Source organism: Nannobrachium achirus, assembly GCF_963921795.1.
Source record: "Nannobrachium achirus genome assembly, chromosome: 17".
NCBI lineage: Eukaryota > Metazoa > Chordata > Actinopteri > Myctophiformes > Myctophidae > Nannobrachium > Nannobrachium achirus.
In genome coordinates, this window is record NC_137824.1 from 23,156,250 (window position 1) to 23,177,739 (window position 21,490).

The 21,490-nt window shown below is 41.6% G+C and overlaps 5 protein-coding genes and 1 pseudogene across 6 annotated transcripts in view; all 6 read left to right on the forward strand.

Moving 5' to 3' along the window:
- The window catches only part of LOC308301925 (protocadherin gamma-A10-like), a gene marked incomplete at both ends in the record, with an annotated part of 92,856 nt that extends 75,690 nt beyond the window's left edge, over positions 1–17,166 (forward strand). The window contains 4 exons of the mRNA XM_080746074.1: positions 15,197–15,398; positions 15,924–16,548; positions 16,771–16,915; positions 17,155–17,166. Coding sequence (XP_080602200.1) covers positions 15,197–15,398; positions 15,924–16,548; positions 16,771–16,915; positions 17,155–17,166 — 984 coding nt within the window. The remainder of the gene's footprint in view (positions 1–15,196; positions 15,399–15,923; positions 16,549–16,770; positions 16,916–17,154) is intronic.
- The window catches only part of LOC308302351 (protocadherin gamma-C5-like), a gene marked incomplete at both ends in the record, with an annotated part of 340,087 nt that overhangs the window by 260,838 nt on the left and 57,759 nt on the right, over positions 1–21,490 (forward strand). The gene's annotated exons all lie outside the window — the stretch shown is intronic.
- On the forward strand, positions 18–2,477 carry LOC308301939 (protocadherin gamma-A6-like; annotated as a pseudogene). The gene is made up of 3 exons: positions 18–90; positions 715–1,837; positions 2,469–2,477. The product of its transcript is annotated as a protocadherin gamma-A6-like (transcript).
- On the forward strand, positions 2,852–5,284 carry LOC308301940 (protocadherin beta-16-like; the record flags this gene model as incomplete). The annotated part of the gene is made up of 1 exon (XM_080746087.1): positions 2,852–5,284. The coding sequence occupies one exon, from the start codon at positions 2,852–2,854 to the stop codon at positions 5,282–5,284; it is 2,433 nt and encodes an 810-aa protein (XP_080602213.1).
- LOC308301942 (protocadherin gamma-A6-like) lies at positions 7,326–13,391 on the forward strand (the record flags this gene model as incomplete). The annotated part of the gene is made up of 3 exons (XM_080746089.1): positions 7,326–7,331; positions 7,640–8,284; positions 12,573–13,391. The coding sequence occupies 3 exons, from the start codon at positions 7,326–7,328 to the stop codon at positions 13,389–13,391; spliced, it is 1,470 nt and encodes a 489-aa protein (XP_080602215.1).
- Positions 18,784–21,294, forward strand: LOC308301943 (protocadherin beta-16-like; the record flags this gene model as incomplete). Its single annotated transcript, XM_080746090.1, has 1 exon — positions 18,784–21,294. The coding sequence occupies one exon, from the start codon at positions 18,784–18,786 to the stop codon at positions 21,292–21,294; it is 2,511 nt and encodes an 836-aa protein (XP_080602216.1).

Sequence of the window (21,490 nt, forward strand, 5' to 3'; positions counted from 1 at the left end):
GTAGTAGGAATGTCGAGATGGTTTTAAAGAAACCTCTTGACCGAGAAAAACAGGAGCATCTGTCTTTGGTGCTGACAGCCATAGATGGAGGTGAGCCACAGCTCTCTGGAACCATGCAAATTCTCATCACCGTGTTGGACGCAAATGATAACGTGCCCGTTTGTTCTCAAGCGGAATACAAAGCTAATGTCAAAGAAGATGCCACGATAGGCACTGTTTTAACAACGGTGCGCGCAACCGATGCCGATCAGGGTTCAAATGGGCAAATACAATATTCTATATCGAATAATGCCGAAGGGTTTGTTGATTTGTTTAAAGTAGATGAAGAAAACGGAGTTGTCCAACTGTTAGGGAATATTGATTATGAAAAGGTGAAACATTACGAAATAGACGTTCAAGCTACAGACCACGGTGGCCTCTCTGATGTCTGTAAGGTTATAGTTGAAGTGATTGACACCAATGATAACGCACCTGTTATAAGCATTATGTCAAAATCAACGAGCATATCTGAGAGTGTACAGCCAGGTACAGTGGTGACAATGATGAATGTCCAAGATTCAGACTCTGGTGATAATAGAAAAGTCCATTGTGATTTGAATGACAATATTCCTTTTACTATAAAGTCCGCGTCAAATAATTTCTTCAGTTTAGTAACGGACAGTGAATTGGATCGAGAGCAGGTTTCAGAGTATAATATCATTGTGACGTGTTCAGATGAGGGAGTGCCGCCACTCTCCAGTAGTGTCACTTTGACTTTACAGATATCAGATGTGAATGACAATGCCCCTGTCTTTGAGAAAACCTCATATGAGGCCTATCTTGTAGAAAACAACACACCAGGTGTCTCTATATTCACAATTAAAGCCAGAGATCTTGACTGGAACCAGAATGCTCGTGTTTCTTACATATTGGAGGACTCCTCTGTTAACGGAGTGCCCGTCTCCTCATATGTGTCTGTTGCTGATAGTGGAGTCATACATGCGGTGCGCTCTTTTGACTACGAGCAAATCAAGTTCGTGTAAAAGCTCAGGATGGAGGCTCTCCTCCACTCTGCAGTAATGTTACTGTGAAAATACTGATCCAGGACCAGAATGACAACGCACCTCAGGTTCTGTATCCAGTCCAGAGTGGCGGCTCTCTGGTGGCTGAAATGGTGCCTCGTTCAGCAGATGTGGGCTATCTGGTCACTAAAGTGGTGGCTGTTGATGTGGACTCTGGACAGAATGCCTGGCTCTCCTATAAACTTCAGAAAGCCACAGACAGGGCGCTGTTTGAAGTGGGTTTGCAGAATGGAGAAATAAGAACTATCCGTCAAGTCACTGATAAAGATGCTGTGAAACAAAGACTGACTGTTATAGTGGAGGACAACGGACAGCCCTCTCGTTCAGCTACAGTCAATGTTAACGTGGCAGTGGCTGACAGCTTCCCTGAAGTTCTTTCAGAGTTCACTGACTTCACACATGACAAGGAGTACAATGACAACCTCACTTTTTACTTAGTCTTGGCTTTGGCTGTAGTTTCGTTTTTGTTTATCACGTGTCTAGTTGTTATTATATCCGTGAAAATATACAGATGGAGACAGTCCCGCCTCTTTCATTCCAGTCTCCCAGTGATTCCATATTATCCACCACGTTACTCAGACACTTTGGGATCAGGGACTCTCCCTCATGTGTACAATTACGAGGTGTGCAGGACGACTGACTCCAGAAAGAGTGACTGTAAGTTCGGCAGAGCTGGTAGTCAGAACATACTGATAATGGATCCCAGTTCTACAGGGACGATGCAGAGAATACAGAATGAAAAGAGCATCTTGGATGAACCAGACTCTCCTATAGAGGTTAGTATAAAAGTTATTTTAAAAGTAGTATTTTCAGCACACACCCTACCTCCTCTCCCTCCCTCCCCCCCCTCCTCTCTCTCTCTCTCTCTCTCTCTCTCTCTCTCTCTCTCTCTCTCTCTCTCTCTCTCTCTCTCTCTCTCTCTCTCTCTCTCTCTCTCTCTCTCTCTCTCTCTCTCTCTCTCTCACTCACTCACTCACTCACTCACTCACTCACTCACTCACTCACTCACTCACTCACTCACTCTCACTCACTCAAAGAGAGAGAGAAAGAGGTGAACTATGCAGTGATTTCCTGCCATGGCGCTGTCCATGGTGCTGAAACACACTCAAGAGACAATAGACGATTTACGCACACACGCACGCGCGCAAGCGCGCGCCACACACACACACACACACACACACACACACACACACACACACACACACACACACACACACACACACTGCTTGTCTGCTGACTGTTGTCCACTAGTACAATTGTAGTCTTTCTGAAGGTCTTTGTTTTCACTGTTTACATATCACAGTGTAGGAAATTAGGAACGGTATTACTGGCGATGGAATGACTCCTTTACTCAACAACTATTTGTGAGACTTATTTAATATTACTTTTTTACTTTTTACTTTTTAGTATTACTGATGAGGCACAAAAGACACGATGATTCATGTGCAGTTCTGAGATAGCTCTGCATGTATGTAATTCAAAACACTGAACAGAGAGGGCCGCTGTTGGCCAGTGAGTTGAACCTTCAATGCAGGATAGCATAATAGCGCCTTCCCCTCTCCACATTAATGTGAGAATGAGTTGCAGCGAGACAGAGGAAGGCTTCGCCTATACGGGATCACAGAGATAGCTAAATACTGAGATTTCTAGCGAAGATTTTTTTCTTCTTCATGGGATATCCGATTTGTTCTGATTTTTTTTTGGGAATCTCCTGGAATACACTGGTCAAGTCTCTACGGGCAAAACATTAATGAACGAAGAGGATTAAAACGATTCGTGGTGCTGCCAAAATGTCGGTGGGAACAATGAGACACGTAGGCCTACTGTTGTTTATCTTGGTCCTTTCTCTCAGTTCAGTGCTTGGGCAGGTCAGTTACTCTATTCCCGAGGAAATGACGAAAGGCTCTTTAGTCGGTAATATAGCACAGGATCTTGGTTTAGATGTGAAGCGACTGAAATCGGGAAAAGCTCGCTTGCATATTGGAAACAACGTGGAATACATCGAACTGAATAAAGACAGAGGAGTCCTCCTCATAAAGGAGAGAATAGACAGAGAAGTGCTTTGCGGACAGACAACGCCTTGCGCATTACAGTTTCAGATTATTTTAGAAAACCCCATTGAATTTTATCGGGTCACTATTGAAATCACGGATATTAATGACAATTCACCTCTTTTCCATAAGAACTCAGTGAAATTTGATATAAGCGAATCAGCTGGGATTGGTGCTAAATTTGTTCTCGAGGGGGCATTTGATTCGGATATTGGAATGAATGGACTCCAGAGTTATTCACTCAATCCTACCGATCATTTTATTTTACATTTAAACGGAAAAGCTGATGGCAGTAAAAAGGTAGAAATGGTTTTACAGAAACCTTTAGATCGAGAGAGGCAGGAGCATATATCATTACTGCTAACTGCAGTGGATGGTGGAGAGCCGATTATGTCAGGAACTGTGCAAATACACATTACCGTTTTAGACGCAAACGACAATGCACCTGTCTTTACACAGGCAATATACAGGGCAGCTTTGGTAGAAAATTCTCCAATAGGTACACTGTTGACCACCGTAAGCGCAACTGATGCAGATCACGGATCCAATGGCTTGGTGACATATTCTATAACAAGTAGCGCTGTTGGGAGAACTGGTGATTTTGAAATAGATGAAAACAATGGCGATGTACGTTTGAAAGGCGTGGTTGATTATGAAAAGTCAAAGCATTATCAAATTGACATTGAGGCTAAAGATAAAGGAGGTCTATCAGATTTTACTAAGTTGGTTGTAGATATTATTGATGTCAATGACAACAGCCCGCTTATAGATCTCATGTCAACGTCACAATCAATTCCAGAGAACTCTCCGCCTCAGACAGTAATAGCGGTGATGAGTGTGCACGATCCAGACTCGGACAATAACGGAGTGGTCAGCTGTATGCTAGATGACAATTCCCCGTTTTTAATTAAATCTACGTCCAGTGGTTTCTATAGCCTCGTGACAGATAGTGACTTGGACCGAGAGAGATCCTCTCAGTACAATATCAGTGTAACCTGCTCCGATGAGGGAGTCCCCTCGCTATCCAGCAGTGTCACTATCACCTTGCAAGTATCCGATGTGAATGACAACGTGCCTGTTTTTGAGAAAACATCATATGAGGCCTATATTGTAGAAAACAACACACCAGGACTGTCTATATTCACTGTAAAAGCGAGAGACCCCGATTGGAAGCAGAATGCCCGCGTTTCTTACATCCTGGAGGACTCCTCGGTTAACGGAGTGCCCGTCTCCTCGTGTGTGTCTGTTAGTGCTGATAGTGGAGTCATACACGCGGTGCGTTCTTTTGACTACGAGCAGATCAAGGATTTCCAGTTCCTCATCAAAGCTCAGGATGGAGGCTCTCCTCCACTCAGTAGTAATGTGACTGTGAAAATCCTGATCCAGGACCAGAATGACAACGCTCCTCAGGTTTTGTATCCAGTCCAGAGTGGAGGGTCCCTGGTGGCTGAAATGGTGCCTCGTTCAGCAGATGCGGGCTATCTGGTCACTAAAGTAGTGGCTGTTGATGTGGACTCTGGACAGAATGCCTGGCTCTCTTATAAACTGCAGAAAACCACAGACAGAGCGCTGTTTGAAGTGGGATTACAGAATGGAGAAATAAGAACTATTCGTCAAGTCACTGATAAAGATGCTGTGAAACAAAGGCTGACTGTTATAGTGGAGGACAACGGGCAGCCCTCTCGTTCAGCTACAGTCAATGTTAACGTGGCGGTGGCTGACAGCTTCCCTGAAGTTCTCTCAGAGTTCACTGACTTCACACACGACAAGGAATACAATGACAACCTGACTTTTTATTTAGTCTTGGCTTTGGCTGTAGTTTCCTTTCTCTTTATCACGTGTTTGGTTGTTATTATATCAGTGAAAATATACAGATGGAGACAGTCTCGCCTCTATCATTCCAGTCTCCCAGTGATTCCATATTATCCACCACGTTACTCAGACACTTTGGGATCAGGGACTCTCCCTCATGTGTATAATTACGAGGTGTGCAGGACGACTGACTCCAGAAAGAGTGACTGTAAATTTGGCAGAGCTGGTAGTCAGAACATACTAATAATGGATCCCAGTTCTACAGGGACAATGCAAAGGATACAGAGTGAAAAAAGCATCCTGGATGAACCAGACTCTCCAATTGAGGTTAGAATTTTATTGTTAATAGTGCAATTATGAACGTTTTTATTGTAATTATATCATATGAATTGTAAAGTTTGATTTTAATTAGAAATTTCTATGACCCACCGCGTGTGTGCTTGCTCTGTACAGCTATAGGCTGACTGTGGAATACTTGTTTCAGCACCATGGATAGAGACTTCGGTCTTGGGGTGTGCGTTTTGGAGCTGTGGTGCACCAAGATTTGCACACGCACGCACTACACGCACACATGCACATACTCAGAGAAAGTGTTGTCAGTATGTCTGCACACTTTTCTCCTATATAAATCATCTTCCCGACTAAAATGTGTGTTTTGCACACCAAAATGCCTCTGAATATGTCCATGTCATACAATGCATTTATTATTATAAAGCGTTTGGACATGGTTGTCAGGATACTTAGAATTAAATTGATTACATTTTAATATCAATGCACTGCAAAAGCTGTCCTTCATTAGCATTGCTGGTTGCACGTGTGCGTGTGTGTGTGTGTGTGTGTGTGTGTGTGTGTGTGTGTGTGTGTGTGTGTGTGTGTGTGTGTGTGTGTGTGTGTGTGTGTGTGTGTGTGTGTGTGTGAGAGAGTGAGTGAGTGAGTGAGAGTGCGTTCGTTCGTTCGTTTAAATTGTAATGTAATAATTCAAGTAAATACAGTGATGATGCTAATTATCGGTTTGGAGGTGCCCCAGATACTATTTCCTCTTGAGTGTGTTTTAGTGGTTTTAGCACCATGGACAGCGCCATGGCAGGAAATCGCTGCATAGTTATCTCTCTCTCTCTCTCTCTCTCTCTCTCTCTCTCTCTCTCTCTCTCTCTCTCTCTCTCTCTCTCTCTCTCTCTCTCTCTTTCTGTGTACACACGCTGGCATATGTGTTATATTGTGTCTTGTGGTTTATATAACACAGATAGATTACGTGCATTTATTGATCTTATGGGCTGGGGTATTGTTTTCATGTTCCATTTCTACAATGTACATTTATATATTTATTGTATAATTGATTCAACATCAGAATGTGAGTGATTGGACCTTTTGAGAGGTTTAACAAAGGTGAGCGTACGTTTGGGAGGACTTGTTTTTCCTTCATTTATTTTTAACAACCATGTCTTGCTAATCCAACTTCCTTTGGATTTCTGCAGTTCAATACATTGAACTCTTAGGGCCGCTGTTGGCTAGTGTGTCACACATCATGTAGCAGTACGTCCTCCTCCGTTATCTCACCATAGAGAAGAGAAAGAGAGACGCAACCAACCTTTTGGATTGCACATCCGAACCTAAACGCGAGCATTGAGAGCTGTTATTTCATCTATTGCTTTTATAATTGAAGGACTAATTTCCATTGGCAGCATATTATACTGAAGAAGTGGCCATTGTCACGGAAGATTTCAAGTGCAACGTGGAATATAACTTGGTTCTTAAAGCAGATAGATGTCGAATGGAACAATGAGACGGCAAGTAGGCCTACTGTTGTTTATCACGGTCCTCTCTCTCAGTCCAGTGCTTGGCCAGGTCAGCTACTCCATTCCCGAGGAAATGGTGCAGGGTTATTTAGTCGGCAATATAGCACAGGATTTAGGTTTAAGTGTGAAAAGACTCAAGTCAGGGAAAGCTCGTATTTATACTAGCGATAGCGCAGAATACATCGAGCTGAATAGAGAGAAGGGAGTTCTTCTCGTCAAAGAAATAATAGACAGAGAGCTGCTTTGCGGACAGACAACGCCTTGTGCTTTACACTTTCAGATCATTCTAGAAAACCCGATGGAATTTTATAGTGTTACAGTCGAGATTACTGATGTTAATGACAACGCCCCCGTTTTTAAGAGTAAAGAAATGCAGTTCAAGATAAGCGAATCAGCAGTGACAGGAGCCGTATTTGTGCTAGAACGGGCAATAGATCTCGATGTCGGTGTAAATGGTCTCCAGGGCTATTTGTTAAAGCCAACGGAACACTTCGTTTTGAAATTGCAAAGTCAATCTGACGGAAATAAAATGGTAGAAATGGTCTTACAGAAACCTTTAGATCGCGAAAAAGAGGATTATCTGTCTCTTGTACTGACTGCAATAGATGGCGGTGAGCCTCGGCTCTCTGGAACAGTGCAAATTCATATTAATGTGCTTGACGTCAATGACAATTCTCCGGTTTTTGCGCAGAAAACCTATACTTCCATTGTGAAAGAAACTGCACCTAAAGGAACGGTGATAAATAGTGTTAGTGCATCTGATTCTGATGAAGGATCTAATGCCAAAATAACATATAGCATTTCGAATTCACTTGATGATTTGTCTGAATTGTTTGAGATAAATGAAAAAAGTGGCGATGTTAGTTTAATTGGGACAACTGACTATGAAAAAACACGTCACTATGAAATACATGTGCAGGCCAGTGATGAAGGAGGACTAACTGACTCCTGTAAAATAATTGTTGAAATCGTTGATTCAAATGACAACACACCTGTCATAAATGTGATGTCAAAGTCAGCTGTCATAGCTGAAGATATTCAGATTGGGACTGTTGTCACTATGATAAATGTCCAAGATCCAGACTCAGGTGAAAATGGTAAAGTTAATTGTTATATTAATGATGATATTCCGTTTAAAATGGCTTCAACTGCAAATAATTTCTTCAGTTTAGTAACAGATATGGATATGGACAGAGAGAGAGAATCTGAGTATAATATCAGTGTGACATGTAGTGATAAGGGTGTACCCTCGCTCTCCAGCACAGCCACTCTCAACTTAATGATCTCAGATGTAAACGACAATGCACCTGTCTTTGAAAAGACAACATATGAGGCCTTTTTGGTAGAAAACAACACACCAGGACTCTCTATATTAACAGTAAAAGCGAGAGATCCTGACTGGAATCAGAATGCTCGCGTTTCTTACATGCTGGAGGACTCTACTATTAACGGAGTGCCCGTATCCTCATATGTGTCTGTCAGTGCTGATAGTGGAGTCATACATGCAGTGCGCTCTTTTGACTATGAGCAGATCAAGGATTTCCAGTTCTGTGTCAAAGCACAGGATGGAGGCTCTCCTCCACTCAGTAGCAACGTGACTGTGAAAATACTGATCCAGGATCAGAATGATAACGCTCCTCAGGTTCTGTACCCAGTCCAGAGTGGTGTCTCTCTGGTGGCTGAAATGGTGCCTCGTTCAGCAGATGTGGGCTATCTGGTCACTAAGGTGGTGGCTGTTGATGTGGACTCTGGACAGAATGCCTGGCTCTCCTATAAACTGCAGAAACACACAGACAGGGCTCTGTTTGAAGTGGGATTACAGAATGGAGAAATAAGAACAATCCGCCAAGTCACTGATAAAGATGCTGTTAAACAAAGACTGACTGTTATAGTGGAGGACAACGGACAGCCCTCTCGTTCAGCTGCAGTCAATGTTAACGTGGCGGTGGCTGACAGCTTCCCTGAAGTTCTCTCAGAGTTCATTGACTTTACACACGACAAGGAATACAATGACAACCTGACTTTTTACTTAGTTTTGGCTTTGGCTGTAGTTTCCTTTCTCTTCATCACGTGTTTAGTTGTTATTATATCAGTGAAAATACACAGATGGAGACAGTCCCGCCTCTATCATTCCGGTCTACCAGTGATTCCATATTATCCACCACGTTACTCAGACACTTTGGGGTCAGGAACTCTCCCTCATGTGTACAATTATGAGGTGTGCAGGACCACTGACTCCAGAAAGAGTGACTGTAGGTTTGGCAGAGCTGGCAGTCAGAACATACTTATAATGGACCCCAGTTCTACGATGCAGAGGATACAGAGTGAAAAAAGCATCCTGGATGAACCTGACTCTCCAATTGAGGTTTGATTTGTGCAATTATTGATGTTACAGTTTTATTTTAATTATAAATGTGACCCTCTATAGTACAGTTCTCTAATGTCCAAGTATTTACCAGGAGAGTAGATGTTAATCAAACCCATAGGAAATGCATATAGTACTAATTCACCTTATTCTTGCACTTCTCCAGGGTGGTGCCCTTGCCCTTTTCTACTGCTTCATTCAATATATGTTCATGCCCTCGTAGACTGCAGGTGTAATGCATGAGGTTATCAGTGTGTTGCCAGATTGTGCCATTTTAACAAGTGGCCAGGTCTATGACAATTATCTCAAAAGAAGCAACTAGACTATAAGATTTACCACTTTACACCAGCTATTTGAAAATAGCAGATCTACAATCTCATAAAGTGTCACATCGAGACACAGCTTGTAGATCTGCTATTTTCATGAATAAAAAAAAACATTAATTCATTGGAACATTTTGTAAACATTTTAACAATACAAATCTTTAATGGGGGTCCACAAAATATTTTCAGATTGTGTTCCGAGGACAAATACTAATTTAGGGGTACTTGACATTATTATTATTGTTATTATTATTATTATTAGCTATTATTATTAGGAAGCAAGGTCAAATAAGCAACTACACTTTAGAAACAATCCCAGAGTCACTTATTATAAGCAGACATGGCAACACTGTTAAACAGGAAACCCCTTGATATGGGGCATGGCTATCCTAAAAATAGAAAAATAAATCAACTAGTCAACTGTACAACACTTACTCAGCCTTTATTCTGAGTACCCTACAAAGAATATTTCCTAGGTTTCCTGTATATTGTGCAATTATTTATGTGTGAATACTTTCCAAAATGTATATTTGATTACCATACATATAATAACCATTAACTGTAGTATAACATACAGGGTTACCCTTAAATGTTCACCATAATACTTTTTTAGGAATTTCTCACTGGATACAGCAACATGGCTCTATGAATTGAATTGCTAGTTTCAGCACCATGGATAGCGACTTATTCAGGGCTGGCTTGTGTGTTTATTGGGGCCGCGTGTAGGGGCTAAACAATGGTTGCTTAATCCAAGGATATTCGCACTTTTTAAAGATTGTAAATTTTGTTTAGTTAGTTAGTTAGTCAGTTAGTTGTAATGGTCTGTTTCTGAACTTTATACAGTCGGGAAAAGGAAGAGTGGCCATGAGCTGTCAACTCCTCAGCTTGGAATGGTTATGTTTATGATACTTTGAGCCTATCGAACAAATCATCGTGTGTGTGTGTGTGTGTGTGTGTGTGTGTGTGTGTGTGTGTGTGTGTGTGTGTGTGTGTGTGTGTGTGTGTGTGTGTGTGTGTGTGTGTGTGTGTGTGTGTGCGCGCGCGCGCGCAGAAGTGGATGTTGGCATCTGCTGGTGTTAGTAGGCATATGTTCTGCCATTTTAAAGCTCTTTGTAGCTCTCGTGATATGTTGTCTTTCATTATCCTTGGTCACACCATTTTGCAAACACTTTTCTATAGGCCAACATTTAGATATTTAGATGATTCTACAAACTGTATAGTCTACTACTCAGTTTAATGTAGGACCAGTGATTTAGCAGGCTACGTGTCTCCAGTGAACGTTGTACCTTTTATCTGAGCGTTGACACTTTTGTAGTTCAATACGTTGAACAGAGAGGGACGCTGTTGGCCACTGAGTTATTTTTGCATTACCTCAGATTTGTAACAGAACCTCCTCCTCCACCTAGATGCAGATACAGACTGAATTGTCCAGCTATCTGAGAACATTAAGTGGGGATTTGTTGTTTGTTTCGGGTTTTCCTGTGCATAAAGCCTTATCCAACATTGGAATTCAAACGGATTATTTTTATTTTCTTTAAATTATTGCTTACTGTTAAGCAGTAAACGGACATTTTGCCATCGAAATGTCGGACATAAGAATGAGACGGCAAGTACTGTTTATCTTCGTCCTCTCTCTCAGTTCGGTGCTTGGGCAGGTCAGCTACTCCGTCCCCGAGGAAATGGCGAAAGGTTCTGTAGTTGGTAATATAGCACAGGATTTAGGTCTGAATGTGAAACGACTGAAATCAGGTAATGCTCGAATTTATACAAGGGACAGCGCAGAATACATCGAGCTGAATAAAGAAGCAGGAGTCCTTCTTATCAAAGAGAGAATAGACAGGGAGGCTTTGTGCGGTGAGACGACGCCTTGCGCTTTACATTTTCAAATGATTCTGGAAAATCCAATGGAATTTTACACGGTTACCATTGAGATTACGGACATAAATGATAACCCTCCAACATTTGATAGAAGTGAAATGAAATACGAAATCAGTGAATTGGCTCTTACTGGAGCTCGATTCGTGTTAGAGAAAGCGCTAGACAAAGATGTTGGCATTAATGGCCTTCAGAGATACACCCTGAAACCGACAGATAATTTTGCTCTGAAAACAATTAGTCGTGGAGATGGGACAAAAAATGTTGAAATGGTCCTACAGAAGCCGTTAGACAGAGAGAAGGATGCGCAGATATCACTTACATTAACTGCAATAGATGGAGGTGAACCTCAGCTCACAGGAACAATGGAGATTCTAATCACGGTACTTGATGCCAATGACAACGCTCCTGTTTGTTCTAAGCCAGAATACAAGGCGAGCGTAATAGAAAATGCTTCAGTTGGCACTGTAATAAGTGTTGTAAGCGCATCAGACCTAGACGAGGGTGATAATGGAAAGGTGACATACACGATTCCAAAATCAGGGTCAGCTAGTCTTTTTCAAATTAATATCGAAACGGGTGTATTGACATTACTTGACGTTATGGATTATGAGAAAAGAAAACATTATGAACTAGACGTTCAAATCACCGATAAAGGAGGCCTCTCAGATTCATGTAAAGTTATTATAGAAGTGATTGACGTAAATGATAACAACCCATCCATTGATATCATGTCTAAGTCACACAGCATATCTGAGGATGTCAAACCAGGAACTGTTGTAACCATGATGAATGTCCAAGATCTAGATTCTAATGAAAATGGCAAGGTCCACTGTGTTTTAGATGAAAACATTCCCTTCTCTATGAAATCAACAACGAACAGTTTCTTTACAGTAGTGACAGACAGTGATTTGGATAGAGAATTAACGTCTGTATATAACATCAGTGTGACGTGTTCAGACGAGGGAGTGCCCTCGCTTTCCAGCAGCGTCACGATCACCTTACAAATTGCAGATGTGAATGACAACGCTCCTGTCTTTGAAAGGACCTCATATGAGGCCTACATTGTAGAAAACAACACACCAGGACTCTCTATATTCACAGTAAAAGCTAGAGACTCGGACTGGAACCAGAATGCTCGTGTTTCTTACATATTGGAGGACTCCTCGGTTAACGGCGTGCCGGTCTCCTCATTTGTGTCTGTTAGTGCTGATAGTGGAGTCATACATGCAGTGCGCTCTTTTGACTACGAGCAGATCAAGGATTTCCATTTCCGCGTAAAAGCTCAGGATGGAGGCTCTCCTCCACTCAGTAGTAATGTGACTGTGAAAATACTGATCCAGGACCAGAATGACAACGCTCCTCAGGTTCTGTATCCAGTCCTGAGTGGTGGCTCTCTGGTGGCTGAAATGGTTCCTCGTTCAGCAGATGTGGGCTACCTGGTCACTAAAGTGGTGGCTGTTGATGTGGACTCTGGACAGAATGCTTGGCTCTCTTATAAACTGCAGAAAGCTACAGACAGGGCGCTGTTTGAAGTGGGATTACAGAATGGAGAAATAAGAACAATACGTCAAGTCACTGACAAAGATGTTGTGAAACAAAGACTGATTGTTATAGTGGAGGACAACGGACAGCCCTCTCGTTCAGCTACAGTCAATGTTAACGTGGCGGTGGCTGACAGCTTCCCTGAAGTTCTCTCAGAGTTCACTGACTTTACACACGACAAGGAGTACAATGACAACCTGACTTTTTACTTAGTGTTGGCTCTGGCTGTAGTTTCCTTTCTTTTCATCACTTGTTTAGTTGTTATTATATCAGTGAAAATATACAGATGGAGACAGTCCCGCCTCTATCATTCCAGTCTCCCAGTGATTCCATATTATCCACCACGTTACTCAGATACTTTGGGGTCAGGGACTCTCCCTCATGTGTACAATTACGAGGTGTGCAGGACAACTGATTCCAGAAAGAGTGACTGTAAGTTCGGCAGAGCTGGTAGTCAGAACATACTGATAATGGACCCCAGTTCTACAGGGACGATGCAGCGAATACAGAGTGAAAAGAACATCTTGGATGAACCAGACTCTCCTATAGAGGTGAGTGCTTAGAACGTTTAATGGCAAACCTTTGACTTCAGTTTCCTTGGTGTATATTATTTTGAATATACATGTATATTGTCTTATTATTTCCCATACATATTCAGTGTGTGTGTGTGTGTGTGTGTGTGTGTGTGTGTGTGTGTGTGTGTGTGTGTGTGTGTGTGTGTGTGCGCGTGCGTGCGTGCGTGCGTGCGTGCGTTTACTGTGTTATCTGGTTTATTTCAGCACCATGGACAGTGTTACAGGCTTTGATCGCCTGCAGTATAGTCCCTCTTCGTAAACTTTTTAAATTGCTTGTCACTCTAGTGTGCTCCGTCAGTGGAAAAAGTGCTACCCACATATAATTACATTTTCTATAATAATTGCTGACATGCTTTTACTGATGGTCAGTTGCCTGTCGGACTTGAGGATTTAAGTAATTGCAAACAGATTTAGAAGTGTGACCGGCCGGACTACACCAGAAAATGTGTGCGCACGCGTGCGCTGTCCGTGCGCGTGCGAAAAGCCCCTGGTTACACCAAGGAGGAAGTATTTATGTGGGAGACCTGAGGGGCAGACAGACAGACTGACAGGCATATGCATGGGATGTATTTATTTCAGTACGGACAGCATAACCGAGTCACGCATACATTTTGAAAGCAGTACTGTAACCTTTATGTATCCTTGTGCAGCCTTGTGTCTATTTTGCTACTTTGGGTTATTAACACAGCTTATTTGGGTTGAATAGAAATAATTGCAACGACTTGCACTTTATAGTTTAGTAGCCTAAACTCGGCACAGTATTCCAATGTGTCTTTACTTGGTAAATACAATGTTATTGAAAGATTAAAATATGATCATGTACCCTATGTGTAATTCGTTGCACTGAACAGACAGGGACGCTGTTGGCCATTGAGTATACGTTTTGAAATAGTTGTAACAGTACCTCCTCCTTGATGTCGATGTATTAGACGGGAAAGAAAGAGAGAAATCCAGGTTGCGGAGAACACCAGTCGAAGAGACATCTAACTGACATTCCTTTGTTCCTTGCTTATGGATTATAGTGATACAGTGTATGGATATTCACGATCTGGACTCAAACGGAGTGTATATTTTTCCCTGAAGACAAATATCGCGCACTTTTTATACCAAAAATGTCGGAGATAATAACACTGACACGGCAAGTACTGTTATGTATCTCGTTCCTCTCTCTCAGTTCTGTGCTCGGGCAGGTCAGTTACTCAGTTCCAGAGGAAATGGCGAAAGGCTCTTTAGTTGGGAATATAGCTCAGGATTTAAGTTTAGATGTGAATAGACTTAAATCAGGTAAAGCTCGCATTTATTCTAGAGACAGTGCAGAATACATGGAGCTGAATAAGGAAAGGGGTATTCTTCTTATTAAAGAGAGAATAGACCGAGAATCACTGTGTGGACAGACGACGCCCTGCGCTTTACATTTCCAGATTATTCTAGAAAGTCCAATGGAATTTTACAGTATCACCGTCCAAATCATAGATGTAAATGATAACCCTCCCACTTTTGAAAGAAGCGAGATGAAATTCAAAATTAGCGAGTCGGCAGTCGCAGGGGCAAAATTTGTTCTGGCAAGGGCGGTGGATCACGATGTTGGTGTGAATGATCTTCAAAGCTACGTGTTAAAACCAACTGATAATTTTGCCCTAAAATTACAGGATAAGGGTGATGGTAATACAGTCGTGGAGATGGTGCTGCAGAAGCCCCTGGACAGAGAGAAACAAGAGCAAATATCTCTCGTGTTAACAGCCGTAGATGGGGGAACGCCGCAGATGTCTGGGACAATGCAGATTCTGATTACAGTGTTAGACGCCAATGACAATGCCCCGGTTTTTACTCAGGCTAAATACGAAGCTACTGTGTCAGAGAATGCCCCTAAAGGAACAATTGTTGCCACAGTCAAAGCCACTGATGCAGACGAAGGAACAAACAGCAAAATAACCTATTCAATCACGAATTCTCTAGATGATATACAGCATATATTTGAGGTAAACGAAGACAGTGGTGAGGTTAAATTAATAGGAGATATTGACTTTGAAAAGGCAAGATTTTTTCAGATACATTTACTTGCAAGTGATGATGGAGGACTTACAGATTCCTGCAAATTAATTGTCGATGTGGAAGACGTTAATGACAACAAACCCGATATTAGCATAATGTCAAAGACAAGTGTCATATCGGAGGACGCCAAACCGCACACTGTTGTCACAATGATAAACGTTGAAGATCAAGATTCTGGTCAAAATGGCAAAGTCGTATGTTTCATAAGCGAAGAAATACCTTTCATTATCAGAACTTCAGCAAATAATTTCTTCAGTTTAGTGACAGACAGTGATTTGGACCGAGAGAGAGCGTCTGAGTATAATATCACCATGACGTGTTCTGATGAGGGAGTGCCATCACTCTCGAGCAGCGTCACTTTCAGTTTACAGATATCAGATGTAAATGACAACGCACCTGTCTTTGAGAAAACATCATATGAGGCCTACATTGTAGAAAATAACATACCAGGACTCTCTATATTCACAGTAAAAGCCATAGACTCTGACTGGAACCAGAATGCCCGTGTTTCTTACATACTGGAGGACTCCTCTGTTAACGGAGTGCCCGTCTCCTCATATGTATCTGTTAGTGCTGATAGTGGAGTCATACATGCAGTGCGCTCTTTTGACTATGAGCAAATCAAGGATTTCCATTTCCGTGTAAAAGCTCAGGATGGAGGCTCTCCTCCACTCAGTAGCAATGTGACTGTGAAAATACTGATCCAGGACCAGAATGACAACGCTCCTCAGGTTCTGTACCCGGTCCAGAGTGGCGGCTCTTTGGTTGCTGAAATGGTGCCTCGTTCAGCAGATGTGGGCTATCTGGTCACTAAAGTGGTGGCTGTTGATGTGGACTCTGGGCAGAATGCCTGGCTCTCCTATAAACTGCAAAAACCCACAGACAGAGCGCTGTTTGAAGTAGGATTACAGAATGGAGAAATAAGAACTATCCGTCAAGTCACTGATAAAGATGCTGTTAAACAAAAACTGACCGTTATAGTGGAGGACAACGGACAGCCCTCTCGTTCAGCTACAGTCAATGTTAACGTGGCAGTGGCTGACAGCTTCCCTGAAGTTTTCTCAGAGTTCACTGACTTTACACACGAAAAGGAGTACAATGACAACCTGACCTTTTTCTTAGTCTTGGCTTTGGCTGTAGTTTCCTTTCTTTTCATCACGTGTTTAGTTGTTATTATATCAGTGAAAATATACAGATGGAGACAGTCTCGCCTCTATCATTCCGGTCTACCAGTGATTCCATATTATCCACCACGTTACTCAGACACTTTGGGGACAGGGACTCTCCCTCATGTGTACAATTATGAGACATGCAGGACGACTGACTCCAGAAGAAGTGACTGTAAGTTTGGCAGAGCTGGTAGTCAGAACATACTGATCATGGACCCCAGTTCCTCAGGGACTATGCAACGAATACAGAGCGAAAAGAGCATCTTGGATGAACCAGACTCTCCGATTGAGGTTAGAATGTTTCTCTTTTCTCTTGTAACCAATTGTATAGCTTCAATTTCAGCACCTTGGATAGCGACTACTGACAGCTTTCTTTCCATCTTATTCTTTCTGTACAGTATGTTTCTTCATATAGTATGATGGATCATATCTGTTTTGTCTGTTAAAACAATGTCTGGATAAGTATTATGACATATTCATACAACGTTTTACAGAGGATTTTGTAATTATTTGCTGTTTCACTCTTCCAGCAAATCACATGAACCTATAGCCGCTACCATTCTATCCTCTATCAGCATGGTGTGTCTCTCTTCTCCATCATACGGCCAACTATGAAATGTTAGTCGTTGTATTTCCAAATAATAAATTGATATAGGGATTAGGCACCTGACCTATAGGTGTAAAGTAACTCAGTATTGCGCAAGTTTGTTCAGCAGTTTAAAGGTACTTAGGCTATACTTAATACATCTACTCCACAACACCTCAGAGGCAGACTTTGTCCTTTTTACTCTTGACTTTCCATTTACTTTGCAAATTTAGATAATCAATAATAATACTATAATTACTTAAAAAAGTAAAACATATTTTTAAAATAGCAGATTTGTAAGCTCACATAAGGGCTGCGATTTCTTGCATTGTGAGCTTGTAGATCTGCTATTTTTGAATAGTAGTATGAAATATACAAGTTGTTAATGATCAATAATTATAGTCTAATAAAACCCGAATATATATATATAGCCTTATGAAATGGGCATTCTTATTGAGTGCATTAACTTTCAAGTATATTGTAAAAGCCATTGCACTGCTTATCTTTCTTAGTTTATTGTTATTATTTTCATTATTATAGTTGTGATTATTTGGCATTATTTAGCATAATTGGTTCTATTAGTTTAATTATTGGTTAATTAGTTTGTACACCAAGGGCAGGCTCTCCCTGGCCTAATTGATTGACTGGCAGCAAGGGCATAAGTAGGCCTGGCTAATGAGGGAAGAGCATGCACCTGGCCTGGGTGGACAAATGGTTTTTACCAGCACAGAGCGACCAGCACCAGAGAACAATGCCATTAGGAGAAGCTGTTGTTTGTACATATGCACTTTATGGAGAAAGTTAAGTAAAATATGCAACCTAAATATGAAGCTGTGGACATTGCTTTCTTTCGCCTGTCTGCGACTAAAAGTCTGGATGCATCAGTGTATTTGGTTGAGTTTGTTTGGAGCCGACAAAGTGCACTTACATATTATTTTTTGCAAGTACGTTTGTAGACCTACTTCTTTGACAGTCTGACTGCTGAATTGGTAACAACGTTTTTTCTTTTTTCACTGTGGCACTTTTACTTAAGCACTTAATGTTGTATTTTAAATGTGTTAATGACATCTTTTGTATAGTATTGTCTTTATGGCATTTGACTGGTGGTAGTCATCTCATTTAAAATATATAAAAAGTCTTTAACATATCTAGGGGACAGTGTTTAATGAAAAGATGCACCCATGGGCTCATGAATATCACAAATATTTACATGCAACATTTTTGCTTCTTGCCCAGTGGCAGTGACTTCATTTGTACTCGTTCCACTCGCTTCAAATACATTTGCTCTGCAATTTTGAATTCTGAACTCACAGGGCCGCTGTTGCCCATAATGTGTCAGTTAAGAGCAGATTTCCAGCAGTACATCCCCACAACAGTGATAGAAAGAGGCAGACGCAGAGCGCACAGTCTCAAAGAAAGAGGACAAAACGCTGGGAAATATATTGTCGTTGTTTTTGGATCTATTATGAAAATCTTTTTTAAATATCATTGAATGGACTTTGGTGGATTATAAGCTATTTGATTCTCATTTGGATATTTACCGATTTACTCACTCATCAAGTCGCACGAGAAAATGACGGCAGAGACAATGAGACGAAAAGTAGGCATACTGATTATCTGGGTCCTCTCTCTCACTTCAGTGATCGGGCAGGTCAGTTACTCCATTCCTGAAGAAATGGTTAAAGGGTCTTTAGTCGGTAATATAGCACAGGATTTGGGGTTGGACGTAAAAAGGCTTAAGGCAGGTAAAGCTCGTATCTATACTGGAGACAGTGCGGAATACGTCGCGCTGAATAAAGAAAGAGGCGTCCTCGTCATCAGTGAGAGGATAGACAGAGAAGAGCTTTGTGAACAAACGACGCCCTGCTCTTTACATTTCCAGATTATTTTAGAAAACCCAATGGAGTTTTATAGTATCACAGTTGAGATCACCGATATCAATGATAACCCACCGTCATTTGAAAAAAGTGAAGTTAAATTCAAAATCAGCGAATCTGCTGTAATTGGTGCTAAATTCGCTTTAGACAGAGCTATTGATCTTGATGTCGGTTCAAATGGTTTGCAAAGTTACATACTGAAACCAATGGACAGTTTCATTTTAAAATTGCATAATCAAGCAGATGGTAGTAAAAATGTTGAAATGATCTTGCAAAAACCTCTTGATAGGGAGAAAAATGAGCAAATATCTTTAGTTTTGACGGCCATAGATGGAGGCGAGCCTCAGATGTCTGGAACAATGCAGATTCTCATCACGGTGTTAGACGCTAATGACAATGCTCCTGTTTTTACGCAGCCTTTATACAAGGCTGCTGTGATTGAAAACGCTCCAACAGGGACAATTGTGACGACTGTCAGTGCATTAGATGCTGATCATGGCTCTAACGGTAGAATAACATATTCGATATCAAATACAATTGATCATAAGCGAGGGATATTTGAGGTGGGCGAGGAAAACGGTGAGATCAGATTAATTGGCAACATCGACTATGAAAAGTCACGAAGTTATCAAATTAATCTACGTGCAAGTGATGATGGGGGTCTCACAGATTCCTGTAAAGTAATCGTGGATGTTGTAGATATGAATGATAACAAGCCAACTATCAATATTATGTCCAAATCCACTGTAATATCGGAAGGCGCGAAGCCAAGTACTGTTGTGACAATGATTAACATTCAGGATCCAGACTCAGGGGATAATGGTAAAGTTAAATGTTCTATAAATGACAATGTTCCATTCACGATTAAATCCACTACAAACAATTTCTTTAGTTTAATGACAGACAGTGATTTGGACAGAGAGAGAGAATCTGATTATAATATCAGTGTAACGTGCGCTGATGAGGGAGTGCCCTCGCTCTCCAGCAGCGTCACACTGAATTTACAGATCTCAGATGTAAATGACAACGCTCCTGTCTTTGAGAAGACAACATATGAGGCCTATATTGTGGAAAACAACACACCAGGGCTCTCTATATTCACAATTAAAGCCAGAGATCCTGACTGGAGCCAGAATTCTCGAGTTTCGTACATACTGGAGGACTCCTCTGTTAACGGAGTGCCGATCTCCTCATATGTGTCTGTTAGTGCTGATAGTGGAGTCATACATGCAGTGCGCTCTTTTGACTACGAGCAGATCAAGGATTTCCAGTTCTGTGTGAAAGCTCAGGATGGAGGCTCTCCTCCACTCAGTAGTAATGTGACTGTGAAAATACTGATCCAGGACCAGAATGACAACGCTCCTCAGGTTCTCTATCCAGTCCAGAGTGGTGGCTCTCTGGTTGCTGAAATGGTGCCTCGTTCAGCAGATGTGGGCTACCTGGTCACTAAAGTGGTGGCTGTTGATGTGGACTCTGGACAGAATGCATGGCTCTCCTATAAACTTCAGAAACCCACAGACAGGGCGCTGTTTGAAGTGGGATTACAGAATGGAGAAATAAGAACTATCCGTCAAGTCACTGATAAAGATGTTGTGAAACAAAGACTGACTATAATAGTGGAGGACAACGGACAGCCGTCTCGTTCAGCTACAGTCAATGTTAACGTGGCGGTGGCTGACAGCTTCCCTGAAGTTCTCTCAGAGTTTACTGACTTTACACATGACAAGGAGTACAATGACAACCTGACTTTTTACTTAGTCTTGGCTTTGGCTGTAGTTTCCTTTCTTTTCATCACGTGCTTAGTTGTTATAATATCAGTGAAAATATACAGATGGAGACAGTCCCGCCTCTATCATTCCAGCCTCCCAGTGATTCCATATTATCCACCACGTTACTCAGACACTTTGGGATCAGGGACCCTGCCTCATGTGTATAATTACGAGGTGTGCAGGACGACTGACTCCAGAAAGAGTGACTGTAAATTCGGCAGAGCTGGTAGTCAGAACATATTGATAATGGACCCCAGCTCTACAGGGACGATGCAGCGAATACAGTGTGAAAAGAGCATCCTGGATGAACCAGACTCCCCGATTGAGGTTAGAATATTTCACTTTTCTCTAAGCCATGTGCGTTGCTTTGTTCAGATTTCAGCACCTTGGAGAGCAACAATCTGCTGCTGCATCCACCTTTTCTCCCCAAAAGCTTAGAATATTTCTTTGTAGCGAAAAACACAACTTTTTCTGACTTTTTCTTTTCAACCTATATTATTCTTTTGCTATATATCGCTAATGCTTGTGTCTTTAACACCTTCTTTCCACTATATCCCCATCTATGTCACACATATTTTATTTTGTACCATACCACGGGTCTCTCTATTACTTTTGCTTTCTATACCTTTTGTTT